Source organism: Squalius cephalus (assembly GCF_949319135.1).
Source record: "Squalius cephalus genome assembly, chromosome: 1".
Lineage (NCBI taxonomy): Eukaryota > Metazoa > Chordata > Actinopteri > Cypriniformes > Leuciscidae > Squalius > Squalius cephalus.
This window is the reverse complement of record NC_137122.1, coordinates 35,320,714-35,345,109: the sequence shown is the minus strand read 5'-3', so window position 1 is coordinate 35,345,109 and position 24,396 is coordinate 35,320,714. Positions and strand designations below refer to the sequence as shown.

Sequence of the window (24,396 nt, the reverse complement as noted above, 5' to 3'; positions counted from 1 at the left end):
ATATGTCATCATTTACCTAAAAAAAAAAAAAATGTCAAGGTGTGAACTGTCCCTAAAACAAAGTTCCCAGTTTTGATCCCAGGTAGAGGTGACCTGCGACCCTTCAGCCCTATGGCCACTGTACCCTTCATCTTAGTTTCTCCAGCTGTTCCTGCTATTTTAAAAAAAAAAAACTCTTATTAATAAACATTATACTGTACATCAACTAAATGAGGATATTAGTTTAGAAATAGAGTCATTTTCCAAGAAAAGTAACTACCAGTAAGGGACCCTTTGACAACTGACAGTTTGATAACTGACAACTTTAAAAAATTACACAGTTTTAGGAATTGTCATCAGCGTCAGCAATTCACGTCACACATTTGCAGTGGAAACGATGAATCATTGGTGGCTGATGTTGTTTTATCCAGGATGAGGGCACTGTGTTTTACTGTGTGTGTTTGCTCATTTGTTTCTGGACAGAGAATGTTTCCTCTATTGATCCAGTTCTATTGACTTTGGCTCTGAGACTCCAAAATGCTATACATGAATGCCTCATGTGAATATATTGAAGTCAAACAGAGGGCATTTTTAGACAGACAGCAAAAGCAACTTAAATATTTTATGCTTTTTTTTTATTAAAAAAACAGGGAAGTCTTTATGTAAGCTGCTTGGCTAGAGCTGGAGCCCCTTAAAGTAAACATTTCAAAATGTGCCATCATTTACTCAGTTCTGGACAAAACTGTTCATTGTTTATTGGGCACTGATAAAATAAAATAAAAAAATATATAAAAATAAAATATAAAATAAGCTATTTCTAAAATAAAACAATGCAAAAAATAAAAATAAATAAAAGAACATAAAATGGCTGTCACTGGACAAAAGGGTTTTGATTTTCCCTTCAAAAAAATCCCTTCTGGGATCATAGAAGTGTCTGTCAATCTATGTGGAAAGATTTAACAGAGCCTGAGTACCCAGGAGGCCACTTTAAATTATTATTCTCATTCCCTCCGGCTCTCAGTGTCTCTCTCAGTCCCTCATGGTTGCCCATAGGGAGTGGAGCATGGAAGGAGGAACGGGTGGGGCAGCCTCACAGATGGGCTGGTGGGAAGGTTTCTGTGGTTACAGGCGAGGAAGAAGAGGAAGACGAGCCATCTGGCAGTGGTTTGGTGAGATGACGTGTCTTGCCCCTCACCCACAACACCCACAATCCATGGCAACATGCCTACCGCTCCACCAACTGTTAACTACAGGTAGCAGAACTACAAGTACAGCTACAGTTAATAACAACACCTGCTCTAGCAACTGGAAGGAGTATACGGCAGGTCTTGCTGCCGTGTGGTTTGCGTCTGTATGCTGCTCCGCATAGCTTTCCGTTTTTAATCTCTATTTACTATCATTCCTTGTTGTTTATATCGCTAAATATATCGTACTACTTATCAACCAGATATCTGATATAATCTAATCCAAACTTTGATCTGACTTCGCTAGCTTTAATCTAAATCACTATCGCTCGCATCGCGCTAGCCTTCCGCTAGTCTGTTAATCTATCATCCGTGTTTGCCGTCTTTTTATTTTTGCGCGCGCGCGTTCGCGCCTTTTCGAGCCCATAGAGAGCGAGCACGACTGCGTACAGAAAGGCTTTAAAAACTGCTAGATCTGCTTACTTGTCAACACTTTTAGAAGAAACAAACACAACCCTAGGTATTTATTCGAAACAGTGGCTAAATTAACGAAAAATAAAGCTTCAACACCGGACGTTTCCAAACAGCACAGCAGTAAAGATGTTATGAACATCTATACTTACAAGATTGATAATATTAGAGAGAAAATTATAATATGCAACCATCTACAGTATTACAGTATCGCATCAGAAAATCAGAAAATCTAACCCTTTGCTATAGGAGAGGAAGAATTGTCTAAACTCGTTAAATCATCTAAATCAACAACATGTAGGCTACGTTAGACCCGACTAAGCTATTGAAAAAGATGCTTCCAGAGGTCATAGATCCTCTTCTTAATATCATTAATTCATCTTTGTCACAAGGATATGTACCGAAAACTTTTAAGCTGGCTATTATTACAAAATTAATAGAAAAGGCAGTATCCTCGCAACTGTGGTACTTTTTAGAAAGAAATGGTCTCTGCGAGGATTTCCAGTCAGGATTTAGACCATATCATAGTACTGAGACTTCTCTTAAGAGACTGCTCTCTGAGCCTGGTTTCTCCCAAGGTTTTTTCTCCATTCTGTCACCTGATGGAGTTTTGATTCCTTGCCACTGTTGCCTTGGCTTTTGGCTTGCTTAGTTGGGGACATTTAATATTCAACAATATTATTGATCTGCCTTACTTAAGGTGGATGATGCCGCAATGTTATTCTAGAAACAAACTTTGCTGTAGTTTTTCATGTTATCAATGTGAAGCTGCTTTGATATAATCTGTATTGTAAAAAGCGCTATATAAATAAAGATGACTTGACTATTCTCTAATTGGTCACAATCAAAAATGGGTCACACCTCCATTTTGATAAGATCACAGAAAGGCAGAAAAAAAAAACAATGCTAAATACAAATCATAAAATGCAACTAAATCATAACCATGCATAGTTTGGACAGCAGTAGTTTTGTTTTATCTTAACTTACCTTATATTACATTTAATCTTTTTAAATGAAAGAAAAAATGCTCACCATATATTGACATCAAAGGAGCATCCAATCAGATACATAATTTGGCACAAATTAATGAGTCACTTGTTAATATGGCTAATAGTTATACAGTGTAACCTTATTTACACAAGTCAAATGCTGTTGTTTAGATAGAAGACATGATTTTCCTTATGTTATGTTATTAATGCTGCATATTGTTAGGCACTCCACAATCATTTTAATAAACTTCAATGTTTGATTCTAAAGACATTTTTATTTACTGTTGTATGCTAAATAATTTTGGTAAAGTGGACATCTTATATCTATCAATCAATCAATAATCCAACCAACCAATCAATCAATCAATCAATCAACCAATCAAATCAATCCAGGGTTCGTATAGATACTGTAAAATGAAATTCCAGGACATTCAAGGACTTTAAGCACTACTATTTTGGTTTTCAAGGACTACAATCACAAATCTCAATTATCAAACATTACCTTTATCTTTCAAATAAAAAAAGGTAAATAGATAAATAAAAATATACTAATAAAACAAAATGGTACAAATAAAAGTGCAGCCTAGCAAAGTATGCAATGACTGTGGCAACTTAGAAGTATGGAAGCATTAACAAAGCCCTAGAATTTTCATTGTATAGAAGAGAAAATAGAAAGAGGGCATACAACTTCTTATTAAAAGATGTAATAACAGAAGAAAACAAAGGATTTCATTTGTAAAATGTTACATTTCGTTCATTACTAATTAAAGTAATTATATTGCAATCAAATTACTTGCACTAAAAATATTGTTGTTGCTTTTACTCAAATTACAGATATAAGTAATCTAACTTATTTAATATTAAATACAAAGTTTATAATGGCTATTATTGTTAAATAAATAATAGTTTATATTAATATTATTACTGTTTTTATTATTATTATTATTCTTGGCGTATGTGGTATTGAGAAATGGTCTGAGTGGGGTTTATCAACGACTTCAGTGCGAATTAAACAGTTACGCCAGTAGGTGGCAGCAAGGGACTGACAGTCATTAATTCATTAAAAAACTGATTCATTCTGAAAGAAAGCAAGGTAATAAACAAAGAAATTATTTTAACTTTGAACACCAAGGTGCAACCAACAAGAAAAGCGGCTACAGGGTAAATCTGAATCTGACACTTCGAAATGCACTTAATCGTGCACTTATCACACACGAAATGCACTTAATAATTGAAAGGATACTATAACAAAGATATCACTTAATAATTGACCTGAAGAATGAAAACTATAATTTACTTGGAAATAAATGAGCAATATTATGCTCATAGACATGTGAAATGATTCTTTATCTATATTAGACTGGCTGCAGCATTAATTGTATTTGTGTTTTCCAGGACTTACATTTTAAAAAGTCAAATTCAAATATAATAGAAAAAAAAGTGTTATCCTTGTTTGCAACTCCACACACACCAACATGTCCAAACCCATGATCAAATATACGTGAGCACAATGTGTTACATAAGGTCAGAGTGTCTGTCCAGAAGAATGCCTATCCTCTTCATCCATGACATCCCTTTCAGCATGTTCACAAATGGACGGGACATTGCCCCCCAGAAAGCTGGGAAATGTCAAATGGCCTGTTTGTGCATGTATGTGTGTGTGTTTGTTGGAAAGTTAACCACTGCGGTTGTGGCTAGAGCAGTGAGTACACTTTGATACGATTTCCCAAACAAAATCCCAACCTTATTTCAAAAGAGATTATGATCTGTGTTTGAGATTCTTCAACTAACTGGAATTAAAAACAAGATGTTTTCAGCGCAAGTCAAAATGTCAGATCAGCATACACATGAATGAGGATTACTGGAGAAAGTGTGGAGCAAAGAGAGAGAGAGAGAACAAGGAAGGCAATAAAAATGAAAGAACATGCAAAACTGGGACAAGAGGTGGTCAGAAGAGAAAAGTAAAGATATGGGAAGCAAAAAAGAGAAGAATGACTTATGGGCGGCCCGAGCTGGAGGAACAGGGTGTGACAGAGCGAGGCATGAGGGATTTGGTAGAGCACTTGATGTCTTGTTAGTCTCAACCTTCCGTACACTGTGATTGGCTAAAAATATCACATAGCTCATGTCGAACATGGTGCATTCCGGTTTGTGGCACTGGGGCATTTATCATCACATGGCACCTAAAGTGCCAAACGCAACCTTTCTCTCTTTCGCTCTCTTCATCTCTGTCTCTCTCGCTCCCCTAAATCAAACACACAGCCATATGCCTCCTCTGTTTATTCCTCCTGAAATCTAGCACAAACCCAGTGCTAATTGTCTGTATTGTTCTAGGCTCTATCTTTTAATAAAGCCCCATTCCTTAAGTTTCCCTCTTTTTCTTTTAGCATAACCATGTACCACACCCTTTCTTTCTAGATAATTCATCAGGTCATAATCTGCTAAAAAAAAAAAACACATCCTTGCTCCTTTTATATCTACATATGACCTCTACAACAGGCAGTGTTGTCTATACATGCATGCCATATATCTTTACCCTTTCCTCTTACTCTCCATTTTCCCCTTTCCTCTTTCTATATTTTGTCTTTCTTTTGCTCTGGATTGCCTATAATCTACTCTGTTTTATTATGTTGCTTCCATCTGGTCCTTTTTACTTTCCTTTTCACATCCTCCCTCCAGCATCAATGCTACTTAGCTTCTGTCTTTTCTCGAAACACTCTGATTGGTGGGAGGGGAAATGGTTTCATTTCTTTCCACAGATACACACAAAACCCTCACAGGCAATTTGAGTCTTTCCTCGATCCCTCTATAGTGGACAACAAGACAACAAGCAAAAATAATGTGGGCTTCATAAAAAATAAACAAAATAAACAAACAAACAAATAAAAAAATCCTTCAAAAACCTGTATGAGTTTCTTTCTTTCGTTGAACACAAAAAAAGTTATTTTGAAGAATGTCGGTAACCAGACAGTTGACGGCACCCATTGACTTCCATAGTAGGAAAAAAATGCAATGGAAGTCAATGGGTGCCGTCAACTGTCTGGTTACCGACATTCTTCAAAATATCTTTTTTTTGTGTTCAACAAAAGAAAGAAACTCGTTTTTGGGGGAACTATCCCTTAAGTAAATTAGTTTTCATGACATTAATCATGTGACACTTTGTTTGTACAGACAGGTTAGATATTCTTCCATTGAAGCTCAAGACGCTTTTTGGATCATCTCAAATCATAAACACCAGTTTCATCAGGTTTGACAAAAACTTCAGTTTGTGCAGCTCTAGTGCTGCTGTCATTAAAGCAAAAAAAATTTTTATTTTATTTTATTTAAAGGGGACGTTGTTACATTACTGCTTTGAAACAATCTGTATATTGTAAAAATATACATTGTACTTACTCAAATGTGACATGGGTCAATTTTTTGAAATTGAGATTTATACATCATCTGAAAGCTGAATAAATAAGCTTCCCATTGATGTATGGTTTGTTAGCATAGGACAATATTTGGCTGATATACAACTATATGAAAATCTGAAATCTGAGGGTGCAAAAAAATCGAAACATTGAGAAAATCACCTTTAAACTTGTCCATTTATGTTCGCGATTGTTCTGCATTCACTCACAAAAATAAATGTTTTATAAATTTACGGTAGGAAATTTACTAAATATCTTCATGGAACATGATCTTTACTTAATATCCTAATGATTTTTGGCATAAAAGAAAAATCAATCATTTTGACCCATACAATGTATTTTTGGCTATTGCCACAAATATACCTGCGCGACATGTGACTGTTTTTTTTATCCAGGGTCACAAATAAGTACCGATTAATAGTAGCTAATTACATGTACTTACTATAAAGTTATGGTTAGGGTTTGGTTTAGGGTTACTTGTAATTATGCATAATCTACTGTTATTACTATGTAGTAACATGTAACTACATCACCTTAAAATAAAGCATTACCCAACTTTTCAATTTAACATGCTATAATCAAAAATGTTGTATTAAATTATAAAATGAATACAAAATAATAATTTTCATTAGTGATCTCAGATTTTGGACCCCAAATGAACACAATCTTCACAAATAATAAATAGGCGAATAAGAAGAGAACAATTTGCAGTCCAACCTGGCTCTTCTTGTTCTTCATTGCTCATCACTTTTCCTATCTCTTCTGTCCAGCTTTATCCCACCATCATTCCAATCCATTCCCAAAACAGTCAACCATATGACTGAAAATTTCTAAGGCATTGACAGAGAAAGAGAGAGAAAGAGGGAGGGAGGACGCATTGGCTCTAGTTGGTTGGGTTGGTTACAGAAATCTCTACTTCCTGACAATCTCTCTCTCTCTCTCTCTCTATTTCTCACTCGCATCTCTCTCATTATCCACAGCTCACTGCATTAAGAACAGAAAAGAGGAAGAAAAGAGCTTTTCCCCTCCTAAAACTCCAGCGGATGTGTTTATGAGCATGTGTGCGGGAGAAATATTTAATGTGTGTGCGTTTGTGTCTGTGCATATGAGAAAATGAGCAGACGGTGGTGTTGTTCAGTCAGTGGGTGATGGATAAGGTGGGATGTGTCACTGAGGCATCAGTAATATCTAACCTGGCTACCTGACAGTCTTACTGAGAAAACACATACACACACACACACACATTTTCCATCATAGAGGTGACTTTCCATTGACGTCTACTGTGTTCAATCCTGACCCACACACAAAAACTAAGGCAAACTGACAAACTGCATTATTATTCCCAAACTTTCAGAAAAAAAGTGGAATTTTTTTGCATCTTTAGGGGTACAACAGCTTGTCACTGGGGCATTGCCCTCAAAGGGACAAATTTGTACCTTATCAACCCCTAAAAGGTGCATATTAGTACCTTACAGTACATCTCTCATTTTAATTTTCTCAGTTTTTTCTATCTTCGGCAGAAGATAGAAAGTCATACAGGTTTGGATCGACATGAAGGTGAGTAAATGATGACAGCATTTTTATTTTTGGGGTGAACTGTCCCTTTAAAGTGGATGTCTGCATTGTGGTCATGATCACTAGGCACCAGTGATTTATAAAGCACTTTGGTCAACACCAGTTGTTTTTAAATGTGCTATATAAATAAAATAGTATTTTATTGTATCCCAGGTAAATCTCCACAGTCATTCTGTCATTCTTTGTGAAACACTGAATGCACATATGAGATTTTTTTTTTCTCCCAAGGGAAATATTTCCAAGAATCAGAGGATTCCCTTGATACCAGCAGCCTTTATTAACAGAAGACAAGTACAGGCCTATAAAATGTGATCTTTCAGCGCAACATAACAAAAGCTGATCAAAGGAGGATAGTTTCTCTGATTTTCACTTTTCTTCAGACGGCAGGTCTACTGAGGAACTGACGTCCATAATTAATGAGCCTCAGACACATTGTTGCACTGATTTACCTGTCTGCTTACTAACTGTTCCATCACCAAAACAATCTTTTTCAGATCTTCTTTAAAAGCAAACCTTCTGCTAGGTGTGTACGCAGGGCATCTTTATTGATGAACGTCTAGTGCGTGGGAGGCTGCAGCGGCAGCGTTTGGATGTCACTAACAGTGGCAGATTTTTTCCTCCTCTGCTTAAAGCAATCATTTCTCCTTCCATCGCCACCAAACTCACTTTATTCTGCGGGAAACTTTGCTCAGCATGGAGGAGAGCAAACACACTCAAACAAGCACACACCAAACCCCCAACGTAAACATATAATATGTGAAAAGTATGAGAACTGCTTTAGCTAAAAGGCCAAAACACGCATACAGCAATGAGTGACTGATACTTCCTGAAACTTTTCATCAGCGTGACCTTGAAAAGAATACTCGAAATGTTTTGCCCACACTTGACTGCTCTCAAAAGATTGACATTTTTGAAATATTAATGAAAGGTTTGTAATTAGAAAAAAACTGAATAGAAATCGGGTTGGTTAGGGAACCTTCTTTGCAGCTAAAGAGGTTTAAGTAAATTGGTTAATGATTTTTTGGGGGGTTAATTTACTCTAGGACTATCACAAAAATGAGTATGGCATATATTAAAGGAATATTTGGTGGCTAAATAAAAAAAAATTTTTGGCACTTTTAAGCATGAGTGCTGGTGTCAGCCGATGTCAGGACCTATATGTGACCCTGGATCACAAAAACAGTCACATGTCGCACAGGTATATTTGTGGCACAAATGTACAAATGGACAAGTTTAAAGGCGATTTTCTCAATGTTTCGTACCCTCAGATTCCAGATTTTCATATAGTTGTATATCAGCCAAATATTGTCCTATCCTAACAAACCATACATCAATGGAAAGCTTATTTATTCAGCTTTCAGATGATGTATAAATCTCAATTTCTAAAAATTGACCCATGGTTTTGTGGTCCAGGGTCACACACATACATATATATTTCTGAAGGATCATGTGACACTAAAGGCTGGAGTAATGATACAAAGGATACAAAGTTCATTGTACATAAGATATTGTATATCTGTTTGTGTAAATGAGAGAGTTTTTTTTGTCTGTATAGAGATAGAAAATAGAAAGAGACAGATTTCAAAAGTTGTGCTTTCAGAAACTAGTGATTAAGTGTTTATTTTTAATTGGGTTGGAGACAGCGCGAACAAGTGAACTTGAAGAAACGTTGAACTTGAAGAAAGTCTTGTATGTGTTTGTGTTGTGGAGACAAACCATCTTTGGTAAGCATCACTCATATTTTGTCCTCATAGTTCCACAAGAGAATATTGCTTTAGGGAACTAACACTCACACACAGAGTTTCTAAGGTTCGTTAGATACAGAATCTCATGATTTTCATAAAAAAAAATTGTTTTCTGTTTGCATATTCATCAAGTGATATACATCAAGTGAAACACCCCAGAGGTGGCAAGAGTTAATGTAATTTTCTGTCATTTATATGCATCCTGCCAGTGTGCTCTTTGAGCACTGAGGTCTGCAGTCTTTCAGCAGAATTAACAGATGATTCTTTAATTAGTGCATGGCTAAAACAGTGTGAGACCAAACTAACAGCCATTTAATTACCACTCACAAACACACAGCACGAATGCACTGAACTTTAAAAGAGTGAGTGTGGGTATACTGTCTATCTCTGGAAATCTGACGAAACATTGGGTTTCTTTAACTAAGGCACTTTTATATCCAAGGGCTTGATTTATATCAAACTAACGGATAGAGTCTTCAGTGCATTGGGTGACCCGAGTTCAGCTCATGGCCCTTTCCGATCCAGTCCCCCCTCTGCTTCCTGTCTGCTCTATACAAGGTCCCGTATAAATAAAAGAAAAAACAGAAAAACAAAAAACTTTATCAAATGCCTTTTTTTAAAATATGAAAATCTAGAATGAAATGATAAAAACAATAAAATAATGAATACAAATTTAAACAAACAACAAAAAAATTATACAACTTATTTTACTATGAACATCTAATCTAAAGTGAGATCATATCTAAAATGTATAAAAAGTTTTTATTTAATTTTTAATTTAATTTATTATACTATTATTATATATTATAGATTATACTTTCTCTCAATTTGGCATAATGTCTACAACAATCAACAAGTTTGCCACAAATAAATCAAATATGTATTTGTTCACTGTAAAGCTGCTTTGAAACAATCTATATTGTTAAAAGCGCTATATGAATGAAGGTGATTTGACTGTGAGACAACGGTGTGAAGATCATGCTTGAAATTAATGAAATATGACACGCGACGTGAACAACATGATCACTTATGAACAGATACATAAAATGCTAGCTATGAAATTACCATAGCAAGATAAATGAATCAGCCATTTTATGCAAACAAAATCATAAAAATTAAAAAATTAAATAACTGTAATTTCCACAATACATAATTCTATTTGTGATGGAAATAACATTTTGATGGAAAGTTTGAAAAAAAACATTATTTCAGAAAAAATTCAAACGTTTACTTTCAAAAAGTGCCCATAGTTGAAGAAACATGTGAAAAAGGAACGTATCCATGTGAGAGAAAGAAATAGGGACATAGAAAGAGGGAGATATACAGCATATCTAAAATCTAATGTGTTTTCATGGTTGTTTTCCTTCCTTGGCAAGCTTTCAGGGACCGATAACAAACTCAAGAGATACACACACTCACACCTCACCAGACAACACTGTGAGACCACGAAGACTCCCAGTCAGCCCAGACGTCTAGATCCAAAACAGTGCTGAATAATTTAGGGTACACATGGCAAGGCTTAGGCTTTCCTGTGGACAACAGTGGAGCTTTTCAGAAATTTTATCATAGAGCAGCACATGAGGAAAAGATAAGAATACACGGCTGTGGCAGTGCCTAAAATAAATAGCAGCACCTAAAAAAATATTCCATAACACTGCAAAGTTACGGACCATACAGATGACTGTCCAGCAGTCCTTCCAAGATGTGTGTGGGTGGGTTTAACGTCTAAACAGATCTACATACGCTGGCTGATATATAAATATATAATGGTGTGTGTGTGAGCATATCTCTGTATGCATCTCACTCAGTAAGTTATAGGCCTACACACCATAGATAAACACCTATGAGACTATTAAGGGTAAAACGGCAGACAGCCAGTATAGCTCTGCATTTCATGCCAGAGCAAATGGGAATTGAATTTTGGGAAAAAATATGCAGCATAAAAACAGCATGTAATTATCTACAGCTGCCAGGCGCTATCATCACATACAACAATTACGAATTAAATCAGCAAACGTAAAATGAAATTTTGTCAGCGCATCTGCATGGCAGTGCATTGTGGGCAAGTGTCTTGGCTGATACAGATAGGCCGAATGTGTTCTGTAATGTCTCATCCTTTTTAAAATGTTTTTCCAAGAATTTTGTTGTATTAACATTAAACATTTATGGCGAGTTGCGCACACACACAAACAAGCACAAAGTGTCTCTGAATGCTAAGAATAACAAATTCAGCACAGAAAAAGAATGTCACACATGGAAATCTGTCATGTAATGCATCAGACACACATCAAAACACAGATTCACAAGCATGCACTCTTACACACACATCCAGACAGCACGATGAGAAGGACTGGAGATTTTTCAAACCGATTTTTACAGTTTTTTTTAAGGTTAAGGTTGGAAATGTTAGCTCTCTATATAAGAATGTGTGTGTGCGGTGTGTGTTTGTGTACAAAACCATGTATGCATTACATGTGTCTGTGTGTTCTCTGAAACATAAGGCCATCTGGTGATCACAACACGCATCCTCTTCAATCTGAAGCCTACAGACTCGAACCACACAACAATGTGACAAGAAATCAAATTTCTCACGCCACTGGCATTGAAAAAAATAATATTGGCAGTTTGGCACTAACAGTAAATTGTCAGAGAGCTGCACTTGACACACATAAAGCTCAAAATAGTTGAGCTGAATTACCAAAGGACCAAAAGCACACAAACTAGAGCTTGTTCATAGTGTCAGATAGGCAACGTCATACAAACACCACAGAACATTATATTGCAGCAAAATAATTAGCAGTCTAAAATATAACACGTCTTGCACATTGCCAAAGACACTGTGCTCATTTAAAAGTTACTTTGGTTTCTTAGCAACAAAAAATTAAAATTTTTCTGAATGTCACTGAAAACACATCAACGTCATTTTTAATGATGAATATATATATATATATATATATATATATATATATATATATATATATATATATTTATATATATATATATATACATATAGACACGCCTCTGCAACATCGCGTGGCGGTTGGGGACAGTGCCTTTGGGCTGGCAGACCGGGGTGGTGGTCCCTCTTTTTAAGAAGGGGGCCGGGAGGGTGTGTTCCAACTACAGGGGGATCACACTTATCAGCCTCCTAGGGAAAGTCTATGCCAGGGTACTGGGAGAGGAGAATTCGGCCGATAGTCGAACAGGGTGCTGGAGGGTTCATGGGAGTTTGCCCAACCAATTCACATGTACTCGGCTGTGTCCCTCACGGTGTGCTGTGGAGGGTGCTCTGGGAATATGGGGTCCGGGGCCCTTTGCTAAGGGCTATCTGGTCCCTGTACGACCGGAGCAGGAGCTTGGTTCGCATTGCCGGCAGTAAGTCAGACTTGTTCCCGGTGCATGTAGGACTCCGGTAGGGCTGCCCTTTTTCACCGGTTCTGTTCATCATTTTTATGGACAGAATAGGCGCAGCCAGGGGCCGGAGGGTGTCAGGTTTGGGGACCACACGATTTCATCTCTGCTTTTTGCAGATGATGTTGTCGTGCTGGCCCCAACAGACCAGGACCTTCAGCATGCACTGGGATGGTTTGCAGCCGAGTGTGAAGCGGCTGGGATGAGAATCAGCACCTCCAAATCCGAGGCCATGGTTCTCAGTCGGAAAAGGGTGGCTTGCCCACTTCAGGTTGGTGGAGAGTTCCTGCCTCAAGTGGAGGAGTTCCAGTATCTTGGGGTCTTGTTCACGAGTGAGGGAAGGATGGAACGGGAGATTGACAGACGGATCGGTGCAGCTTCTGCAGTAATGCGGTCGATGTACCGGGTCTGTCGTGGTGAAGAAAGAGCTGAGCCGCAAGGCGAAGCTCTCGATTTACCGGTCAATCTACGTTCCTACTCACTCGCTCACTTATGGTCATGAGCTGTGGGTCATGACCGAAAGCACAAGATCCCGGATACAGGCGGCTGAAATGAGCTTTCTCCGCAGGGTGGCTGGGCGATCCCTTAGAGATAGGGTGAGGAGCTCGGTCACTCGGGAGGAACTCAGAGTAGAGCCGCTGCTCCTCCACATCGAGAGGAGCCAACTGAGGTGGCTTGGGCATCTGTTCCGGATGCCTCCTGGACGCCTTCTCGGGGAGGTGTTCCGGGCGCGTCCCACCGGGAGGAGACCCTGGGGAAGACCTAGGACACGCTGGAGGGTTTATATCTCCCGGCTGGCCTGGGAACGCCTCGGTGTCCCCCCGGAATAGCTGGAGGAAGTGAGAGGGAAGTCTGGGCATCTCTGCTTAGACTGCTGCCCGCGCACCCCAGAAAAGCGGAAGATGATGTGTGTGTGTGTGTGTGTGTGTGTGTGTGTGTGTGTGTGTGTGTGTGTGTGTGTGTGTGTGTGTATATATATATATATGTTTATTAAAATTTAATAAATGTAATAAATTATTTATTAAATTAATATTAATCATATTTACACAGAGTAATAAAACAGAGAAATAATAGACAGTTTATTTTACAGTGTTGCATGTACTTACTATAGTAATAACAGTAAATTATGCATACTTACAAGTAACCCTTAAACAAATGCTAATCCTAACCCAATATATTATAAATGTTAATTTTATTTATACAGAAAAATACAAAATCTGAGAAATAATAATGATGAAAAAGTGTGAGAGAGTCAGAGAGCACAAGAAATTAATAAATAGATAACAATATAAATTGAGAAATGATTGCTAGCCAAACCGGGAGTCAGAAACTATTGAGAATGAGTGACACTGATAGATAAGCGATTGATGGAAAGAAGAGAGGATGAAAAAATCATAAATTCATATACAAGCTTATATGCAAATGCATTACTAAGAGCTTGACCACATGCTTGTAAGTTTAACATAACAGAACGCATCTCTAAACACACACACGCACACACACATAGAGAAAAGCGTGTAAGAAACAGGCATCTTTGAGGAAGACTGCGCTGTCACTTACTCATTTGAACCGACAAGGATGATAGTTAGTCCATTAGCTTTGGAAGAAGACATGCTGAAGGAATCCAGTGTAAATAATAATCCATTATTCCAGCGGTGTCCGGCAGCACTCATGCGTCTGTGTGTGTGTGTGCGTGTGCGTGTGTGTGTGTGTACATGAGCGTGCATTAGAGTGTTACACTCGTGAGGATGCTGCCGGTGCGTGAACATGTGAAGAGGGCAGAATGTGACACCAGCGGAACGAGCAGCCAATCAGAGCGTGCGTTCAGACAAACAGGGCACTCTGTGACTTTCTCTCATCCCTTACCCTTCTTTCACCTGCTTTCCCTCTCTTATTTCCCTCTCTTGCTTTAGGGGAGAAGTGAAGAGGGTGATAATGGGAGACTGTCCGTCATGCTAGCGGATGACCCAGATTCAGAACAAGAGAGGGAGAACGGAAGAAGGGGCTGGACGGAGTAAAAGAGAGAGAGCATGAAGAGTGGAGAAAGAGTCGAAGAAGTGGGGATGGTAGCGTGGCCATGATGATTCGATTAGACCCGCTGATCATGGAGTGGAAGAGATGAGAGATCCTCATCAGAGGAAAGAGGGAGGAGAGAGAAAGAGGAGAAAGGGACAGGGAGAGAAAGAGTGTGTGGAAAGGAGGAGGAGTTCTGTGGAAACACACAGCGCCTCACTGTGGCAAGCACACATGATACATACACAAACACCTCCTGCTAAATGAAGGCGTACTATAGTCTTCTGCTGTGTTCAGATTTTTACAGCTATTTATAATGGCTACAGACTAACTTGACCCTTATCTGAAAACTGTATTATTTTAAGAATTGTTTTTATTTACAAATAATTAGTACTTTTTTTTGACCTCATATATAGAATAATAAATTGTACTTTTAAAAACTTTGTCACACTACAGGACATTCATAATAAGCGGATTAAAAATCTCTGAAATTCATAAGTGAAATTATGGTCTGTCACAGTATAAAAATATCATTCAAATTTTAATATGATTTATAATTAATTATATTTAGTATTTCATATAAAAATGATAATACTTGTTATTTATTGAATATATTAAACTGTCATTTAATGTTATATATTTTAATTATTTATATATATAAATACATATAAATAAATATATATATACACTCACAAATTAAATTAATAAAATGTACACTTGAATTAATACATTTAATTGACTATTTTATTATTTTATTCATTCTTTTGTATTTACCTATACCTATTTCATATAAAAATTATAATACTTGTTATTTATTGAATATATTAAACTGTCATTTAATGTTATATATTTTAATTATTTATATAAAATTATTCAATAAAATGTACACTTGAATTAATACATTGACTATTTTATTATTTTATTCATTCTTTTTATTACAAAATTTGGTTAATTAAATTTTTTTTTTTTTACACATTTTACGCATCAACAACAAATTTACTCAAACACACAAGAGAAGTGACTAATTCTGAATGATTTTGGCAGAAAAGGAAAAAAAATGGACATTTACCTCAACAGTCAGTTATTAGAAAGCCTCAGTCAACTGAGACCAACACTGACCTCTTCCAACACGCTGAAGCTTTAACTTTGATGCAAAAATGTAAATGTCTAAAAGAGATGAAGGGAATGAGGCAGCAGTGAGACCGCATGACTGCACAATGTTAAACAGAAGCAATTCAGCGCTCATCATCAACACCTATACTGTAAGACTTACATTAAACACATGCTCTCAGAATGGCATCACTGCGTCCAGCAAAATCTGTACCATTTTAGACAGCAACAATGCATAATAAACGCAAGCCTTTATGGTAGAAGAGTCAGCATTATTTTCTGCAGGTTGGTCTAGTGTATCAGCACCATGGACAGCACCAGTGTACCTCTCAATGGAAATAGCAGTTCTTTCAACAGCATTTAAGATCTGCACAAACAAAGATCTTGAAGGTCAACAAATGTTTGAGGCATTTTGTATACACAATGCAAACATCAAAGTCCTCTTATGCAAGGGGTTAATAACACACACACATATGGTGATGACAAGCATTCTGGATCATATGCACTAGGATCAGGTGAAAATGGGAATCTGTTAGAGGGATGAATGAATAATAAAAGTAATGGAGATTCAGATAGGAGAGTCACAGTGCGCATGTGTGATCATGTAAAGATTGAAGTGATTGCACTCTCTGTGGGACAGGAAGAGAGCAATCTTTCTCAAGCGCCGTCCTTCACTTGCCCTTCAACTCGTAGCATCGTTTGTTCTCTTTCCTTAAGCGCTTTAAAGCACTTTTTTTAAGGGAGGAAAAATCTGGATTTTGATGGCTCTTTTGAAATAAAACAGATTGATGTACTAGTACAAAAAAGAACTCAAAGCTTCCCTACCGTTTATCAAAATTAAGCTGCAAAAAGGAGTTGTTCAATGGCATCACTTTGAAACCTCCCTATAGAACCTTTGTTTTTATGAGTGTATAGTTGCAAACACAGCATGATTGAGAGAGTTGAAAAATGAGTCATTTTAAAGTAAATTATGATTCCTTTGGAGACTTGAGATGTAAAATTATAAGTGAGCATAAAAAAAGTGTTTAAAAATGGATTAGGCTTTATAACTCAAAGAAATGTCTGGGTGTATTCAATATCAGATGTTTTCATGTTCACTGTAAGAGAAAAAAGAAATCAGTGTTTGATCACAGCAGTGGAAGTAATTTAAGGCTGGGATTTGTTCAAATAAAATAGAACATGTATCTGATCGATTCTTTCTTTTCCAGGTTGTACTCTTCCACTCACTTTTTCTCCCTCTCTCTCTCTCTTTTCTAGTAGGTGGTATCTTTATATTGAGAAAGACTCCATCACCCTCTCTGTCTCTATTGTGCTTATCTCTCTCTCACATACTTCTGCCTTCTTCTCCCTCCTCCCCTCTCTCTCTATTCATCTAAACCAAATATCGCTCCTTTCATTTTCCCTCTCCTCCTTTGCTTTGTTTTTTGTTCACTTTGGGGACAAAGAATAAGTAATCTCTGCATCTTTTCAATCTGTCACTCAGCCGGAGAATGGCAGAGGAGCGGAAAAGAGGAAGGGAAAAAACACGACTGAGGAGAAAAGATGGATGGGGTCTTTTGATTTTCGAGTGCTTGTTAATTTTCCCCAGCTGTCGTTCACACAGAACGGCGCACAAACTGCTATAGATAGATGCTGAAGAGTTTAGTTAGCGTCATGAGTCATTATCTTGAAAAGAGCCAAAGAGTTCATAGAAAGTTGATTAATCTTTTGTGACCTTGAAACCATTGATCTGACATCAGTTTGATGTGATGAAAAAGACATCTTGTTGTTGTTGTTTTCTGATATATTTAAGATAAACAATCAATAACAATAGCGATAGGCAATCGTAACACAGTATGCACAAATCACATAAGGAGTGAGTTAGAGAAGGACAGAAGGGAAGAAATATCGGATTTGGCAGATGATCTGGTCTAAATTATTCTGGCCAAGAACCACCCACTTAGACAAGAGACCGTCAGACTGACAGAGTAAAGCAACAAGCCACAGCAAAAAAAATTGCTGTGCTGTTTGGAGGCAGATTTGGATTTAGATGCTGAAATAGATTATAATAAAACATTTTAAACATAATAAAATGACTACATAAAATGTATTCAAATAATGATGCAGGAGTCTCTGTAAACTGTTATGCAGGAAACAATCTGCACAGAATGCTACTAATAATAAAATAATATTATTTACACTACCATTCAAAGGTTTGTGGACGGTAAGATTTTTGTTTTGTTTTAGAATGAACTTTTATGCTCACCAAGGCTGCATTTATTTGATCAAAATACAGTAAAAACAGAAATATTGTGAAATATTATTACAATTTAAAATAACTGCATTCAGCAGCCATAGCTTCAGTCTTCACTGTCACATGATACTTCAGATACTTCAAATTTGCTGATTTGGTGCATTCCTTATTATGATTAATATTGAAAACATTGTGCTGCATATTATTTTTTGTGGAAAATATATCTTTTTTTCAGGATTATTTATTTAATATAAAGTTCAAAGTAACAATTATTTGAAACAAATCTTTTCTAACATTATAAATGTTTTTTATTATATACAGATTATAGCTCACGACAATCCTTATTAGTTTCTCTCCATTCATACATGAAGTCCCCAGGACAGGAGTTTAGCTGGAGGAACATTAGCTAAATCTTCCTGTGCTCACTAATGCTCTCTGAAAGTCATGACCAGTCTGTTTCCTGTCACCGAATGCTGCGCGTGACTCATTCCTCACAGTCTGGATAGACCGCAGAGCACAGGAGAGGAATATAACACCATTCAGATTCAGAAGTTAGCTTAAAACACTTCAAATCATGGGATCCGACAGGCCCTCCAACAATGCTTGGTTATTTTTAAAGCCACTGGTGTCAAGTCAATTGCCTGCTTCACAACACCTGGCACCATTAGTGGCACCAAAAGTTCACCATACAGTTCAGAAAAACATGAATTTTATTTTAAAGCTTACAGTGTTTGCTCTGCCGGCTATATAATATAAATCTCATTGTAAGCAGATCTGTGAAAGAAACCACTTTTACCTATGCAAAGACTGCAGCTCTATGAATTATCTAACTCAATAAGAAGCAGTGGATTGCTTCATGGTTTCCCATGGTAGTTTGGCTCTGGCATGCTCTTCTGATGTGCTGCTCTAATTGGCCTGTGCTGTCAAAGGCCACAGAGCATAATATGAAAGAGGAAAGTGCTGGCTTCAAAAGACATCAGCCAGAGCGCTTGTAGTGCGAAAGCTACTCCATCTCTCCTCACCGTCACATTCATTCCATCATTCTTTTCTAGATCACTGTTGCACAGATTTCATTTCCTCCTAAAGTTCTCATTCATATAATAAATGGGTTTCAATGCTTTTGAAGCACATCAGATTCAACAAATAATCATTGTGTGGAGTTCGTTCTCTAGTTTTTTGGAGTTATATGCTATTATAGCTTCTTCAGATTGATTTTATAAATCAATAGCACATACACAGTTGAGTTCAAAAGATTGAGACCACACTGAAAATGTGAAGATCTTTTTGTGTTTTAAAACCAGAATCGAAAAAGAACAGAAACATTTAAAACAATGAAATATTGTGACATTAAATGAGCAAGGAATATTTTAGATTCTGTACTATTTCTAGGTCCCTAACCCAAAAAAGTTAATTAGTGGTAAATTAGGGACATTGATCATGTGACTCTTGTTCAGATGCTTTTCTCATTTCATTTCAAATTATGCTGAGAACATGCCGCTCGAGTGCTGCTGTCATTAAGCAAAAGAGGGACAAACCAAATATGGATGTATCCAAACCAAATATGCATTTCTATTATTATTTTGTTTATTAGGAAAAAAAAATTAAATTTTAAAGAACATTTTAATGCTTGTGAGTGAGTTAAACCGGCTAATGTTTGACCTTCATCATGATAAAAGAAAACACAGATTGATGCCGGAATGTACACACACACACACACACACACACACACGTTGGGTTTTCATGTTTTTTGGAGACTTTCCCTAGACATAATGGTTTTTATATACTGTACAAACTGTATATTCTATCCCTTACCCAACACAGAAAACATTCTGCATTTTTACATTTTCAAAAAGCATCACTTAATTTTCCTCATGAGGACCAAACATTTTCCCAAAAAGGACAAGGATTTTCGAAATATGCATCTTTGTGGGGACAATTTGTCCCCATAATGTAGGGTTTACCAGGACACACACACACACACGCATGCAATGCACACACGCACACAAACACACACGCACATGCATTCACACACACACACAAATAAGGAAAATGCCATAGAGCACAACATTTATCTCAGGCCTGCTAATGATGTGTGCAAACAATTAAGAAAGACAAAAGCTTTTCTATTCTTTGTCTCGCAATCCAAACACAGCACAATCTAATCTGCACAGCCGACAGAGAGAATAAAGCCGCTGTCTGCATTAAAGCTCCTCTATGAATTAAAATCATATTTCACATTCCGGCACAAACCAAGAAGTAAAACCTCCAGCCACCTGGACCTGATCCAGAAACGCCCTGGTCAAAACTTACTGCATGGAGGCGAGTCCGGTGAGTAAAAGCCCTCCCCGTCAAGCCCGAACAGCAGGTAGTCCTCCTGCAGCATGACTATCGGTCCAAGAAGTGTAGGATGTGATGTTATGCTACAGCTCACTGTTCAAATGAACGCATTTAATGCACCATACCCTCCCATGTGTGTGTCCATGTTGTGGCCACATGTATTAGGAAGGGGAAGTGCTATACATAACGGTGTAGTAATTTAAGCACTAACATCTGCACTGTACAGCACGGCTATTCTGAATAGAAAAATGCACCAGAGGGCACAGAAGCACTCAGGTTAAACCCGTTCATTTCTTTCAAGAGGACGAGGAAAGGATGACAATTGAAAAGAATGAACAAGGTTATGCTAAATACATCATATTTTAAATGCTGTATTTAGATTCACATTAAAATTCAATAATTGCAGCAAGATGCAAATTTTAGGGACAGTATACTGAAAAAGAAATCTGTGCATGTCAAACCATCTGCAGTAAAATGGCAGTTCATACAAACACACACACACACACACACAGCACATCTGTGCTAAAGGTTGATCCTTGCTTTTAAATGACAGAATTAACCTCTATTCAACCCCAGAGACAATCCTGAAAACACATCAACAAAACACAGCAGCCAAAAGCCAGTCATCAGTCGCTCAGTAAACACAGCTCTTCAATCCTGTTCTTTTTATGTTTTTTCTCTCCTCTTCCGCTCGCTGCCAAATTACCTCCTTTCTGCTGCCTCCAATTAAAGTGATTATGAGACTGTGGCATGCTGCGTGTGTGTGTGCAGAGAAAAGAGGAATAACATGCTGATTATAGCTAATAGAAAATGTGCATGTTGCTGCGGTAGTCAGTGTCTTGAAATGGTTGTTACGACCCGGTTCAAAGTCATAACATAAAGAGGACAATTCACAAGATGGGTTTCAATAGAGAAAATATAGGTTTATTTCAAGTTAAACAAATAATGTCTAGGGTCAAAACATAAGGTAATAATAATAAATATCAATACAACCTCAAATCAATAAACTGTTGGAAATGTGGTTTGTAGAGTCGTGGAAATCATATGGGAACACAAAAACTCAAGAACCCACTCTTCAAACAAAGACACAAAACAAAAATGAGAGAGAGAACTAGACAAAATCCAGGACCACCTTAAATAGGTAGCCACAGGTACAGCTAGGCAATCATTAGGGCAATCCCACCTACCAAGGAGGAGTCGGTCCTAGAATTCTCACAAAAGAAACTAAAGTTAAAAAACAGGGGCAGGGCTGTAACAATGGTGTATCAGAATTTGCCCATCTATCATTTCTATGCAACTTCTGCGTGTGTGTATGTGTGTTTTAAAGTGTGTATGTGTGTGTTTTAAAGGCAACATTATGGCATCTTCAGCACATCCATAATGTGATGCGTATCTGAAGGAAAATAATACTTGCAAAGGACTTTGTTTCGTCTACTGGGATTTGATTGGATCGTGAAAACATTAGGCAGTCCATTAGGCTATGAAAGTATTAGTTCATATTTTTTGTGCAGCCTTGGTTGTATCATTTCAGAGGCAAGTTAAAAAGTGGTCAATTTACCGTAACATGCACTGATGAACACCCTGGACATATATTAAGAAAGTAAATTTTTTTTTTAAAGATCTACGCAAGTGTTATATGACAGCAAAGGCAATCTAAATGTAAAATAGGGAAAATAAGCATGCACAATTAAATATCTAATACCAATAATCTATTTTATAAATCGCTATAATATCAGATTTATTGGTATAGCACAGATTTATGGGGCATCCCCAAAATACTTTCTTATATTCAAGTTAAACTTAAGAGAAAACTAAGTCACTAAACCATTGTCATTATATTTACGCATTCATTTGGTGATGCTAGTGGCGCATAAATTAAATTAAGTATGTCACTCCCTGCAGCTTCACAGGTATAAAACAAGTAAAGCAATAATAACTTTAGAGAACACATTTACAGCATAGAAATGGCAGGCCTCTTTCACTAGAGCACTGTGCATGCTGAAGGTCGAGTTGACAGAGCACAGCCATGTAGAACAGCAGGATCTGTGGCTCAAGGCTCTATGTTGGAGAGTGGGCGGACATTGGCTGTCAATAGTCTTTATGCACACTGAACAAAAGATGGAAGGAATAATCCAGAGGGTGAGAGGGAAGAGAGATGGCAATATCACAGTGATTCTTGTGTCAAATAGAGAGAAGAACAGGAAGAAAGGAGCAGAGAAAGAGAGCTAAATCAATACTGTTTTATATGCCCTGCATGTAAAAGTCAGATCACGCAGGACTTGTGGGTGGGGGGGTGGGGGGTTAGGGGGAGGAGGAGAGGAGAGGAAATTGCAGACACAAATAGGTACAGTGGTATTGGTGTCCTTGTTTGTTACGAGGAATTCATTCTCACTTACACATTCACAGTGATCAGAGTGTATGTGCACAGTATATCACTGTCTAAATTAGATCTTGAATTATTCACAAAATCCCAACAGCAAATGCAGTTGTTTTGTATTACTACTGTTATTTTTAAAAATAGATAGATGCAAGTTGTGACCAATTATTTTGAGAAAAATGTGCTGGAAATTATTAAAAGGTCAAGTGTTTAGTTTCTGCACAGCAAATGAAGCGAGGATGAGGTTTAGGTTTGAGCTTGCTTACTGCAGTGATGGTTAGGTTAGCACACAGACAGTGTTTAAGTGTTTTAACTGTTTAAGTTAACTGCAGTGACATTAGCATTCAGAGAGTTTAGTCTCAGTGCAGTGATGTTTATGTTAGAGTTCAGATGATGTTTTGGTTCAGTGCAATGACATTTACGTTATTGTTCAGATGATGTTTAGGCTAATTGCAGTGATGTTTACGTTAGTGTTCAGAAGATGTTTAGGCTAATTGCAGTGATGTTTACGTTAGTGTTCAGATGATGTTTAGGCTAATTGCAGTGATGTTTACGTTAGTGTTCAGAAGATGTTTAGGCTAATTGCAGTGATGTTTACGTTAGTGTTCAGAAGACGTTTAGGCTAATTGCAATGACATTTACGTTATTGTTCAGATGATGTTTAGGCTAATTGCAGTGATGTTTACGTTAGTGTTCAGATGATGTTTAGGCTAATTGCAATGACATTTACGTTATTGTTCAGATGATGTTTAGGCTAATTGCAGTGATGTTTACGTTAGTGTTCAGAAGATGTTTAGGCTAATTGCAGTGATGTTTACGTTAGTGTTCAGATGATGTTTAGGCTAATTGCAGTGATGTTTATGTTAGTGTTCAGATGATGTTTAGGCTAATTGCAGTGATGTTTACGTTATTGTTCAGATGATGTTTAGGCTAATTGCAGTGATGTTTACGTTAGTGTTCAGATGATGTTTAGGCTAATTGCAGTGATGTTTACGTTAGTGTTCAGATGATGTTTAGGCTAATTGCAGTGATGTTTACGTTAGTGTTCAGATGATGTTTAGGCTAATTGCAGTGATGTTTACGTTAGTGTTCAGAAGATGTTTAGGCTAATTGCAGTGATGTTTACGTTAGTGTTCAGAAGACGTTTAGGCTAATTGCAATGACATTTACGTTATTGTTCAGATGATGTTTAGGCTAATTGCAGTGATGTTTACGTTAGTGTTCAGATGATGTTTAGGCTAATTGCAGTGATGTTTACGTTAGTGTTCAGAAGATGTTTAGGCTCATTGCAGTGATGTTTATGTTAGTGTTCAGAAGATGTTTAGGCTAATTGCAATGATGTTTACGTTAGTGTTCAGAAGACGTTTAGGCTAATTGCAGTGATGTTTATGTTAGTGTTCAGAAGATGTTTAGGCTAATTGCAGTGATGTTTACGTTAGTGTTCAGAAGATGTTTAGGCTAATTGCAGTGATGTTTACGTTAGTGTTCAGAAGACGTTTAGGCTAATTGCAGTGATGTTTACGTTAGTGTTCAGATGATGTTTAGGCTAATTGCAGTGATGT

At 37.2% G+C, this 24,396-nt stretch overlaps 1 protein-coding gene across 15 annotated transcripts in view; it reads right to left on the bottom strand.

Annotated features, from left to right (window-relative positions):
- Positions 1 to 24,396, bottom strand: part of srcin1a (SRC kinase signaling inhibitor 1a) — a 120,097-nt gene that overhangs the window by 60,922 nt on the left and 34,779 nt on the right. For 11 of the 15 annotated variants that reach the window (XM_079849618.1, XM_079849629.1, XM_079849619.1 and 8 more), the window contains exon 1: positions 6,751 to 6,848. The exons of the other annotated variants lie outside the window; for them this stretch is intronic. In XM_079849618.1, the coding sequence (XP_079705744.1) occupies positions 6,751 to 6,778 (28 nt within the window). In that variant the 5' untranslated portion in view covers positions 6,779 to 6,848. Of the gene's footprint in view, positions 1 to 6,750; positions 6,849 to 24,396 lie in introns of those variants that run through there. 15 annotated transcript variants of the gene reach the window in all.